This window comes from Sprattus sprattus (genome assembly GCF_963457725.1).
Source record: "Sprattus sprattus genome assembly, chromosome: 12".
NCBI classification, from domain to species: Eukaryota; Metazoa; Chordata; class Actinopteri; order Clupeiformes; family Clupeidae; genus Sprattus; species Sprattus sprattus.
Genome location: NC_137910.1, coordinates 23,593,566 through 23,606,802, shown reverse-complemented (window position 1 = coordinate 23,606,802; position 13,237 = coordinate 23,593,566). Strand labels below are relative to the sequence as shown.

At 43.1% G+C, this 13,237-nt stretch overlaps 1 protein-coding gene across 1 annotated transcript in view; it reads left to right on the top strand.

Annotated features, from left to right (window-relative positions):
- The window catches only part of eys (eyes shut homolog), a gene marked incomplete at both ends in the record, with an annotated part of 187,861 nt that overhangs the window by 51,737 nt on the left and 122,887 nt on the right, over positions 1–13,237 (top strand). The window contains 3 exons of the mRNA XM_080848748.1: positions 199–312; positions 6,317–6,514; positions 9,692–9,813. Of these exons, the coding sequence (XP_080704874.1) occupies positions 199–312; positions 6,317–6,514; positions 9,692–9,813 (434 nt within the window). The remainder of the gene's footprint in view (positions 1–198; positions 313–6,316; positions 6,515–9,691; positions 9,814–13,237) is intronic.

The following is a 13,237-nucleotide window of genomic DNA, read 5'->3' as shown; positions in this document are numbered from 1 at the left end:
CAATTTCCAGCAGTTCCCAACAGCTTCTTACAACCTGGCAAAATCATTCCTGCTGCATTCACTGGCATAACACCATGTTATGACCATTAGAGCTATTATTTATAATCTGCTCAAAGGGTCATTCAACACAAACTACACTAATAGTGGCTCTCTGCTAATTATTTATTTGCTCTGGGATTTCTGTGTTTGTTTCCATAGGCCCAGAATGTGAGCTGGACATTGATGAGTGTGCCTCGTCCCCTTGCAAGAATGGAGCCACTTGCATTGACCAGCCTGGTAATTACTCCTGCCAGTGTGTGGCTCCATTTAAAGGTAATGAACAGTGAGGGAGTGGAAGCGAAAAGCAAAGTTAATTAACTTCAGAAAGCATTCCTCTCACCTGTCTGAACCCATTCCGCCAGCCGCACCACACCAGGACATCTTCATTTTACGCACAAGTGCCAGAAAACAATGTGGTGTGTCCCCAGTGTCCCTGTGACGGAGGAAAAAAGGGATCCAATTCTATGGTTCTAGAACTCCAGCATGATCAAAGAGGAAGGGGTAAAACAGAACTTAGGAGCTCAAGGGCATGTTTCGGGGAACAAGGATGCACTTTAAACAAATAATTGCTCATGAAATGGGGGGGATTTAAATCAGGTGCATTGTAAAACAGCACTCATACTGATTGCCATCATTATGGGGATTGATGGGAAAGAAACATTTTACCGGCTCACTCATGATCAGAGACATGGCTGTATAATTGCGCCCAGGGCTACTGTGCCCTGGCCCGTATCTTGAATATGTTAGCCACAAAACCCTCCACTTCAGATATAAAACAACTTCAGTGGTAGTCAGGGGAACATTTTATATGGAATAACAGGTTGAATTAGATAGGACTTATTTTGTTTTTGTTTGCATTATTATGCAAAGATGGCAGGTTTCTAGCTCAACAGGAGAGAGGGATTTGGCAGTAATCAGGAAGCAATCTACAATGTCTTTGTCTGGAGTGCTTGTTGCTTTAATGAATCAATGATAAGCTCTTATGACAGTGGAACTCTATATACGTATATGTTTGACTGTACAGCGATGAGCTTGTGTGTCACAATTTTTTTTTTAATAACTTTTTTTAATATCAAAGCTTAAACATCCATTGATGGAAGTAAGATTCACCTTGGGCTACTCAACTCTATCAAAACATTAATTTGTCTGTTAAGTCAGGTTTTGGAAAAACAACAAAATGTGTATTCAACCAGCTTGTCAGCAGCAGTACACATAACACTAGTATCGGCAGCAGTAACAACATTATACATCACCAGTATCAGGATTGCAGGACAAAAGGTACATTAACATCATGTAGGTGTTACAGTTTAGATTATTGGATCCTGCAAGACTTTTAATTTGAAGCTATTTTGATATAGTAGCACTATGACAAAATAGAACTAGGAAATTAGCATTTGTGTGAGGCCAACTGTATTGCTATCAGTCCTTAAAGTATACTTAACACTTACCTTGTAAGCTTCCACTTGACCACTAACTAGGGATGCAAATGATTAATCGACTTTAGATTAATTGTCGATCAAGAGGTTGCTCGATCAAAATGTATTAATCACGATTAATCGCTAGAGGGCGCTAGCGCGAGAGACCGGTTGAAAACAAATGTTCTCTGTGTAATGCGGTATTGAAATACAATAGTTCCACTAGCTCACTCAGTTATCATTTGAACACCGTGCATGCTGCTGTCCTGCATGGCACCACCAGTTCACCTGGTCAACCTAAAATCACAGCTACACTGTATTATACCTTCTCTCGCTTACTGCCGCGAGTTAAGGCTTATAGTCTTAAAACTCAGGTTAGCTATTAGCTCGTTAGCGGGCTAGCTCACTGAGAATTCATAGAGTTAGCTACCTAGCTCGTTAGCGGGCTAGCTCACCTTGCTATGAATGTGAATATCTCTGTCTACTCCCGCGCTAACGTGTGCCCGCGAGTTTGGCTCATGAGAGTTAGTAAGTAAGTAAGTAAGAGTTGAGTTGGCTATTTAGCTAGATAGCGGACTAGCTCACTCAGGCTTAATGATAAGATACCTAGCTCGTTAGCGGGCTAGCTTACCTTTGCCTGATGGCTTGTCATTAAGAATGTAACTACTCTATCCCTCACTACCGTGAGCGTGAGTTAAACTTCAGAGAGTTGTGTTGGCTATTTAGCTTGTAATAGCCTAGATGCAGTTTCTTCATAATCTATAGGCTCAATAATATTCTGTTTGGCTCTATTTAATTTCTTCTATTCTTTTTTTTTTTATGTCTGTTTCAAATGCAAGAACTGAGCCAGTCCATAATTTATTTCTTTTTTTTAAATTAAAGAATGGATTTTGTTATACCATAACAAACTTTTCTGCTTTCTTTTCCTAATGCATAATTACTTGAGGAATGTATAATAGAATAGAATAGAATTATCATAATGTAATGTAATATAATAATAACTCAACTATTTAGCTGATATTTTTAAAGGCCCTATTGAAGCACTGAAACTCAGGTGAAAAACGCCGCTTATCAATTAATCGAAAGTCGATCGATAAGATTATCAACTAATGATTAATGAATTAATCGATAATTTGCATCCCTACCACTAACTGAACTGGGCCTCGTTTCCCGAACGCGCACTTAGCCTAAAAAGCACTTGAAATCGCTCGTAAGAGGATTCCTACGTTGCAGACGGGTTTCCCAACGCCACACTTAGCTTAAGTGTATCTTTCATTGAGAGGAATTCTACGTGTGGTCAGGACCAGTAGTAACTTCACACTTAGCGATTTAATCCACCAGGGGCGTCGTTCGACCGTCGTTCGGAAGAAACGGGAATTAAAAAAAAAAAACATGGCTACTTGAAGCGAGGAATATTTTACATGAATAAAGCTATCTACACAACTTTTTATATGTTTATAATGACTCGGTTTGATCGGAAATGTGCTACGCGACCAATGCAGAGTATTTAGGTCTTGACTGAAGCTTTCAAACAGTAGTTTGATGGCACATTTAGCGCTTATGCCACCACTCCATTGGCTTATATGGTAGCTTCTAGCTAGATGGTTGTATATATTGTAGAAGAAATCCAAACGATGTTTCTGTGTATAGCACATCATGAGAATGTCATTGTTTCACCTGCCTATTCCCATCAAAATAGAAATAAAGAATATTGAGTATTTGAAAATAAAGATTAGGCTATACAAAACTAGTGCAGTGCCCGTAGGAATTATGCATTCTGTAGTGTTAGCAGACGTAGGGCTGTTGGGTAGTGTAATGGCAAGACATATTTGCACTCCACATAGGTACAGGTTACACTGAAGTATTATTGTGATGCATGTTTCCTTTTCATTAAGAAATGTGTTAATGGTAGCCTTTTTGGGGAGTTACCAACAAATAAAGTTTGAGATTATGTAGTGGATGCAGTTGAATATACTGTAGATGTCAACGTTGCTGTCTAAACTATAAACTAAATGTCATAAAGAAAGACATTATTTAAAATGAAGTTATGGTTGAAATAGGATCACTTCTTTATTGTAAGGGTAAGTGTAGGGTAAGAATGGTCATGCAGTTGGACTCAAATGTAGGTTAATTTTATTGAATGTATGTAGCCTACTGTACTGTATGACTTCGATGATGCTAGCTTTGACAGCCCACTCTCAGACAGATCGTAATAAATGTCCTTACAATGGGAACACAGTTTAAATAGGCTACTCTGCTGGAGATGGCGTTACTATCCCCGCCCCGAATTCAGTGCACATTGCACGTTCGATGCACGCATAGGCTAGCTAATTTCACAGCAATTAACGTAAACAGGTTAACCTGACGTAAACAGCTCCTAAGAGCTACTTAAGAACTCGTGCACGTTGCGCTCGTGCACCTGACTTTAAGTTGATGGTTGGGAAACGCACTTACATAGAAAGTGTTACTTAGTGTACGATGTCGCGAAAATCCACGTAGGCCGTTAAGATACGTCGTTATCGGGAAACGAGGCCCTGAGCTGGTCAAAGAGTAATGTATTACTTTGTCACCACATGGGCAGAAAAACGAACCATGCCAGCCCAGCAGCTGGTGAAATAGAGTGGTGTACCACTCACAGCATTTGGTTATATAACCATTCATACAGCCTTCTTGAAACTGACCAAAATTGCCATCCATGTGTGGATACTTTCACAACTATTGTGCTGAAAATGAAAGCGCTAGGGAGAGAAACTTAAATGTGTTTTAGTTTTAGTGTTGCAAGTGGTACCCAACTTGTAACGATGAAGGTTTTATGGTGGAATGTGAACCGAAAACTGAAATGACAGTGTTGAATGAGAGTATATAACAAATCAGAGCAGCTCTCAGACTACAAGCAATATCAAAAAGTCTGCGTATGTCATTACTCAAACCGACAGGCCATCAATATAACATCAATCGATGGGCACAGCATCAATATTTTTCTGTTGTTTTTTACACCGAATTTATGTGATTTTTATTGGACATAGTACTCACAGTCAGTTAGACTGACCTATGATTTAAGTACTCTTTTCTTTCTTTGCCCATTTACTGAATTAAAAAGTTATCTCTCAGTCAGCGATTGACAGAACAAGACTGGATGACAGGGACCACTGTTATGTGCCACCTCTCAGGAGATCTTACGCACTGCTAGGGGTTGACTCTTTTCTGAGGTGGAGTTACCATGTGGCATTTTTTTATTTTATTTAAAATGTTTTGGCATTAAGACATAGACATCAAATAAACTACAGATGGAAATTTTGTGATAGTCGCTTTTACAAGGCTATGTGAGTCGGCCACTGCTGAGCGACAGTAAACCTGCCAACCTTAAAAGTATTTTTAGTAGCCCTTTTTAGCACCAAATCTGAGGCATCTAGACGCTTGGATAGAGACCAACGAGCCTGCAAGCCTTGAACTTAACCCTCTCCTGGGCTGCAAGCATATGCAAGGTCTGTGAATATTCATCCAAATATGAAAAGATACAGGTATGTGATGATACAGACGCTGTCTTCAGTGGCTCATGTGCCTGCTCAAATGTGTGTCTTTGTGTATTGGCAGCCTGAACATAGTTCTTTTTTAATGTCATGTTTTTCTCATTTTATTTTGCAGAAATTATCAGAGGTAGGAAACCTGATGGTTTTCTTGGCTTTAAAACGTTTTAGTCAGTGAACGCATTCTGCCGCCACTGCATTTGCATGTAAAGTTGTTGTTTGAGCGTCACTTTTTCTCTGCCTGTGAAAGTTCGCACTCCATGCCTTTGGCTAAAGCCTAGAGAGGTGACTTTCCCACGTGCCTCGTTGCGTTTCAGTGGGTTTCCAGGCTCCCCTTTTCAATGACAGCTGGAGGAGGAAAGCTTTCTTTAGGTTAATGTGCTTTGCAGATGTTCGCCTCTCTGCAGCTTTTGAAGGCATCTGTTCAAACGATGTCTGGAAACAGTCCTAGCCCCACCATCCCCATACAGCTATGAGACATGCCTGCACATCCCCTGTTTGAAAAAGAAAATTACACACTGATATTTAGAAGGGTAAACTCGCAGAATGAAAGGATATGTAATATTTCCATATAGCACATTTCATGTTCAGGGACTTTCATGTTGTATGTTTTTTTTTCTTTTTTTCTTCTAAATAATTCCAGTGTAAATGGAGTAAGTGGTAATGGGGTTGCACACACACACTGGAAATACATGGCTAACATCACTTATGTAGTCATGTTTGCAAGCACAAGGCTAGTGCAAGTATGCCAGTTCCAAAGGAAATACAGCACTGAACCCTTTCAAAGGGAGCTTTCGATTAAAAATAAATAAATAAGAGAAAGCATGGCCATGACCAGAGAGCAGGCACGGTTACCTTTTGTGCCACTGTAGCTTGGCGGTATACATTCATCTCAAGAGAGGGATTTGGTCAGATCCAATACAATTTCTTCCAGTGTGACTCTCAATAGCCGTCTGCTCGCTTCAGTGGCACTCCATAGTGCTGTTGTTGCCCAGGTCAGGGGCTTGATAATTGGTTGATCAATGGAGACTAGTGCTCTGGTGTTCACCTTAAAAAAAACACATAGAGGCAGATAGATCTGAGGCTGGATTGCGAGACCCTCATTTTCACTCTTTTTGTTTCTACGCTACTTTGCATGTTTTTATGCATGTGTGTTATGTTCTGCATGTTGTTATTGTAACGCATGGCTTGCCTTTGTCCTTATCTGATACTCCCAGCTTCTGTGCATCAGCAGGGTGTCGTTCTAAATATAGCGCCAATAAACCAACAGCCTAATTACATGTTGACTAGCTGAGTGTATGTCTCTCTGATGTCTCTTCCCATCTGTGTCGTCAGGACTGAACTGTGAGTTCTTGCCCTGCGAGGCCAGCAACCCATGCGAGAACGGCGCCGAGTGCGTAACGGCGACCGACCAGGAGCGCTTCCCCCTGGGCTTCCGCTGCCTGTGCCAGAGGGGCTTCGCCGGGCCGCGCTGCGAGATCAACCTGGATGAGTGTAGCTCCAGCCCCTGTCTCCATGGCTTCTGCTACGATGGTGAGGGCTCTAGTTTCATTGCAAAACACAAACACACATCAGCACAAAGAGACCAAGGGATACTAAAAGGGCCAGCCAGACTGATCTGACACCGCTAGCCATGGATGCCACAGTCGGTGCAGCGTCAGATGGCTCTGGCTCCCTTTACGCTTCTGACAGCCCTGTGTTCCTCCAGGTCATGACAGCAGTGGCTAATAAGGATCTTCATGAGACTGGAATCATGATGTCTGAAGTGAGGAACCAGCGCATATAAGTAGGCAGCCGGAGTTGGTTATTCCAACCACGCTAGGGGATCAATTAAGCATCAATGTGCCACTGTAATGTAAATAATGGATGGTGAATGACAGTGATATTACCATCAAAGCCCAAGGCAGGATGTTGTTCCACTTCTCCTGGCAATCCAATAACTATTTTCCCCCTATATATTCCATCTCCAGCATAAATCATTAAGCAACTCATAGATCAAATAAATTATGTCGTTTAAAGATTACATGTAACCAAGTGGTAAATCATTTAGCTAAATCTTATCGGAGTGGTATGCTTTTCAAATACACAACAAAATAGACTAGACAAGCCTATGTTTTTTGTCGTTAATTTCGTGCTATCATATGGCTTCCCAAGGTGTTGCTCTAGTTTATTGTGCGGCCATAAATACTATATATGGGTGCCGTTTGAATCCAGGAAGATTACCTGTCACACATGCTAACAGCATCTGAGCAGTATAACAGTATTAGTGTTGGCAGCCCCTCAACTTTAACTGGTCCATATTCCTGCCATGAATAATTACTGGCTCCTTGCTGCTGGGATTCCCATCCTTTGTTTTCCCCTCTGCCCATACTTTAGAATTTCTAATGTGACAATAAATGAATTCAGAATTTATGCCTTCCATAAAGGAGATGTACACATATAACAGACCAAATACTTACACATGGAAATATGCAAACGTCGGAGCGTGCAGAATGTCATGGTATGGATTAAGCACCAGGGCTTATTACGCATAGAATACCGCCGAACGCAACACGAGACAACACAGCGGAGAGACTGGGAGCATAGCTGGCTATTGTATGCTTTTCCAGTCCTTTGGGCTACCTTAAAAGAGCAAACTGAAAGCATGCTTCCAAGCCTACATTAGTCTCAGATGCATTTTACCTCCACTATGTCCTTAAATTTTCTTGTGTATTAACGAACAATGCTGAGAATAGCGTGTCACGCTGATTTGCCCGCAAGCTTCCTATTCACATGTATATGAAAAACACAAATTCAGTATAATTGGAAAAAAAGTTTCATAGTCTAATGCAAATCTCGGACCCATTTAGCTTCCGTCTGCCTTCTTCTCCTCTTTCTCTCTCACTCTCACATCCCCTCCCCCGTCTCTCTCTCTCTCCCCCGTCTCTCTCCATCCCCTGTCTCTCTCCATCCCCCGTCTCTCTCTCTCTCCCCCGTCTCTCTCTCTCCCCTGTCTCTCTCTCTCTCCCCCGTCTCTCTCTCTCCCCTGTCTCTCTCCATCCCCCGTCTCTCTCTCTCTCCCCCGTCTCTCTCTCTCTCCCCCGTCTCTCTCTCTCCCCCGTCTCTCTCTCTCCCCTGTCTCTCTCCATCCCCCGTCTCTCTCTCTCTCCCCCGTCTCTCTCTCTCCCCTGTCTCTCTCTCTCCCCTGTCTCTCTCCATCCCCCGTCTCTCTCTCTCCCCCGTCTCTCTCTCTCCCCTGTCTCTCTCTCTCCCCTGTCTCTCTCTCTCTCCCCCGTCTCTCTCTCTCCCCTGTCTCTCTCTCTCCCCTGTCTCTCTCCATCCCCCGTCTCTCTCTCTCTCCCCTGTCTCTCTCTCTCCCCTGTCTCTCTCCATCCCCCGTCTCTCTCTCTCTCCCCCGTCTCTCTCTCTCTCCCCTGTCTCTCTGTCTCTTCCCTGTCTCTCTCTCTCCCCCGTCTCTCTCTCTCTCCCCTGTCTCTCTCTCTCTCTCCTGCCTCTCTGTCTCTTCCCTACTGTGTCCTGCCTCCCCCACCTGCAGGGCGCAGCCTCCCCCCTCCCCCACACCTCTTCCCCCCGTCCTCCTCCCCCAGGTCTGGCAGGGGCTTCCTGGGGATGGCGGCCCCTGCGCTGGGCAGCAGGCGCTGGGGGAGACGAGGGGAGCCCCCCCCCCCCCACCCACAGCACGCAGCCCAGAGAAGACTAATGCCTCTGCCACCCAGGACCCAGAGCATTTAATGAGAGTAATAGTGGCTACATGCGCACAGACAGAGTGACAGCATAGATTACGTGGTAAATCTTAAGGATAATGAAGAATCCTGGGACCCGCGCTCGGGCTGTAATAAATTCACTCCGCTGTAAGAACCGCAATTACCACTGTCACAGGGCTGACTGTGTACTGCTGTTGTGTCCAAAGGATGGGGGAGAGTGAAAGGAGGAGAAAAATGCATTTCTATCGAACATCATTAATGATTAAAGAGTGCTACAAGCAGATTATTAGCCCTGGGAAATTCGGATGTGGCGTACAGGTTGCCACATTTGTAGCATTTGAAATAAAGAATGAATGAATGAATGAATGAATGAATGAAAGAAAGATAGCTTGAAATAAAGAACTGGGATTTAGCGGTCTTTTTGTCCTTTTTGCTGGTGTGCGATGCATCCCTAAAGACCTGGCCATGAAATAGTGTTTGCCGGTGGTGAGAGGCAAAGCCAGATCAACAGATACAAGGTGGGGGAGCCAAAGAGGGTATATTTGACATTCCAGGGGTAAAAGATCAAGGTGGGGGAGCCAGAGTGGGTATAATAGACATTTGACGGGTAAAATAATTCTTTGTAATGGCCTCACAACGCTGCAGATTGATCTGTATTTGCACAAAGGTCTTCCATCCACTGTGTATCAGCCCAAGTGTAATTCTTCGCATTCGCCAGAATGCCCCGTGATTCCATCCAATTTGGCTATGCTTATTGCTCCCCTTGATTTGAATTGGTTAAGGATTATATGTCTTCTGGGCTTGCAATGGTTCTCTCCCTCCAGCAGCCCTCTCAGTCGCCTGATAAAATGGGATAAGAACGCTTTACATAAAGACATCAATAAAAGAGACAGGGGGATTAGGATTGGTTCTTTCTTGTAATTTCATACTGCATATCTTTTAATGTAGCTGTCTTGTGTATATAATAAATATAATAAAAAACAAATATTCACTGTTTTGTTTTCAGTTGTTGACGGCTTCTCCTGCCTCTGCAACCCTGGCTTCGCGGGCGTCAGGTGTGAACAGGACGTCGACGACTGCGACGGCAACACGTGTGCAAACAACTCAACGTGTGTGGACCTTCACATGGTAGGGCTCTGCGCCAGTATACATGAGAATGACTCACTGCATATGAATACTGTGGAGCGCGCAGCAGACAGCACATCAAAAGTTAGCACAGCCAGCCACTGACAACACATGAACAGAACTCAATTAATTATCCTCTATTGGCCAAGACTTGCTTTCTTTCTGTGCGTCAGCGAGGGACTGAGCCTCTGTTTTTTTCCCTTTATTAAATGTCTTTGTTTGAGCCACAGACATCTCCACCAAAACAATGCTGCCAAAACATTATGCCAAATATGATATATTTATTTTTCATTTGGTGATTCTGGGCCTACCCAAGACTGAGCCCCCCATTTTCTGTGCTGGTTTTTATATTCACAGCTCTTATATGTCTGCCCAATCTTTTCTCATATTTGGGGCTTTTTTAGCTATTTTTTATTTATTTTTGCTTTCTCCCCTCTTATGAGCACAGGGCACCCCCCTCTCTCTCTGTAAATGATAAACAAGATGTAAGGATTCATACGCAGGTTCTCAAGAACAGACCAGTGGGTGTGAGGAAAAGGTTCGTCTTTCATTTCCTCTGAATAATTCAAAAGCGCTGCTTCAGGTTTTCAGGGGCGTCGGGAAAGCATTACATTTTGTTTTGGCTATAAGTTGCCTTTCACTGGAGAGAAGTTGAGGCACCGTGTGAAAAATAGTACAAGGAGATAAGTACTTTTTTGTTTTGTGGGTTTGTGGACTTGACACATAGTGGCATCATTCTTGACTCAGTGTGGTCTGGTGCTGAACATTACCTTACTTCAATCCAACCTTGAAATGGTTTGCATTTGCACATGACGTTAGCATATGTGTTATTATGTTGCGGTGTTTCAGCGTTGAGGAGACTGACACATACAGTGTATAGGTGGTGCGGATCATCCACATGAACACGGGTTCACCATAAAACTGTAATGACCGGCGGTGTGGGGGCGGCCATGCCTTGATAAATGTTTAAACGCGCTCTGTGCTGTCAAACAGTGCTTGAACACTCGAGTAAGTTTGCTCCGCGGATGGTTGTACCCACGGCGTTGTGGAACCACAGAGTATAAAACGACTTGTCTGCCTTGTAAATGGGCAGCTTGATGGTGTACTAACACCCAATGACTCCTTTATGGAGATCTGCACCAAATGGCTTTATGGGCAAACACACATACACACACAAAGAGGCAGTGCTTAAGACAGTGTGTTATTACCATCAGTTTCATACAGTCGGGGAATTAGATTGACCTTTATGTCTCTGCATGACAAATCTGATTCTGACACATGGCAGCCCACACAATCCCACATGAAACCATGAAGAGACACCGAGAGATAGAGAAAGATAGACAGAGAGATAGAGAAAGAGAGACGGAGAGAGAGAGGTAGACAAAGAGAGAGAGGGGTAGAGGAAGAGAGAGAGAGGTAGAGAAAGAGAGAGAGGGGTAGAGGAAGAGAGAGAGAGAGGTAGAGAAAGAGAGAGTGAGAGAGAGAGAGAGAGAGAGACAGGGATACTAATGGTACCCTAGGTATTGCTCTACCTGTTTGATCGAGCCTCCATCCCTCGACTTAAACAGTCATCCCTCTGCTGTTTCCTTGCTATGAGGAAAATTTCCAGATATGCCAGTGTTAAGAGACTGTCCTCTGAGAATGGGTCTTTATAAGGATGATGTGTTTTATGAAATTGTTATTTAAGTACAGTATTCATTCATTTTGTAATGTAGGAGAAGGAGTATGAATGCATGGGATGTGTGCATGTGGATTGTATTGACTTCAGTACACTGTTCCCAGCGCGCAGTAATCGTTTTTTTGCTTTTTGCCACACATAACTAATTCTAAAAAATGTCTTCCATCACCATAAAGGCTTTTCATATAAATTAACGACAACAATAACAATAACCTATAAAATAATAATAGCAAAGTAATGAAATTGTATAGGTTTAAGTGCTGTGCCTGACCCTAACAATGGGAAAGATTGTGTTCATACACTGGCAATCACTTTTCTTTTAATTATATTTGATACGGACGAGCACGTGATGCACTCTCAGCCTAATTACATGTGTCAAAGCATTTCTTATTTCATGCTTCATTGTACCTCTTTGAGATGTTTCTACTGCACTAATAATGTTTATACATGGCAACATTGTTTTCATTTCCAATTAGGGGCTGGCTAGATAACTTGTGGTGGAAGGTGTCCAATATATTTCACCCTAACCCTGTCTGTAACATGGCACGCTCTGTGTACATGTCGTAACTCACTGAATAGGCTCATGGGGTGGGAGGTGGGGGTGGTGGGGGGGGTCTTGCACATGTTCTGTATGCTGTGAGTTGTGAAGGCAATCTGTATCTACGCACAATTAAAGACCAGGGACATTTGAAGGTGCCTAGGAACCATTTGCAGTCAGTAATATGTTATAGGAAAGTGATATGAGATGCCAACAGTCAACCAGGGGGTGATATATACTTATAGTTTAGGTATTTAGCAGACGCTTATGTCCAAGTGACTTACAAAACATTTGATAAAAAATATACAGTCCATATGGATAGCACTGTAATCACTGAGCAGGTTTATAGCATAGATAGCAGGTTTATCCGGTCTGTCTTACACTTAACGTGTCAGACTGTCACTGTTTATGTTAGAATGGTGTGACAAGTTGACGTGGCGGATTATTGCCGCATGAAGCAGCCAAAAATTTGCAACCACATAAAAACAACAGTTTGTCTTGAACACTTCTGCAATGCTCTCATCTCATCTCTGGTGATTCAGCTCCACCTAAAGTGTTTGGAGTTTTCTCCGGAGAAGGCCCACAGCCAGCACATATCTTGTTTTCGACTGTTATCCCAGTGTCTGTTACATGTAACCTATGCTTATCTGTTACTTATACACCTGTTACTTATGCTCAGAGTGGGCAACTGGGTAGAAGTTCAAATGGGCAATTCATTGTTAACATCATTCATTGACAAGAAATGGACTGTACTGTACTCAACTCACTAGGCAGGCCGCCATGTTTCAGCTGGGTCACAGAGGGGGGCGTGCAATGGGTGCTGCTTTGCTCCCGTTGCGTGGCTAAGCGTTGTACAAACTAAGTCCTGCACAGAGAGTATTTTGGTATCAGACTAACAAACAATATCATGGTTTAAATCCTGACAAATGTATGGGTTAATATTTGTATGTGTATGGATATTTGTATGTGTATGGAAGGCATAATATGGTCATTAGAGGGGTAATGGGTGCAGCTGGGCCAGTGAGAGCTCCGTGGCTCAGCCTGATGCATAGAATACAGGGGGAGGCGGGCACCCTATAGGTAATTGCAGGAAGGGGAGACCGTTGGGAAGGGGTTCCAACAACTGAGCAACAGCAAGCAACTTAAGACTGAGGGCAACCTTTGACAACTTTGATTGAGTTAATAATTGATTTGTGACTTTGTTATTGAAA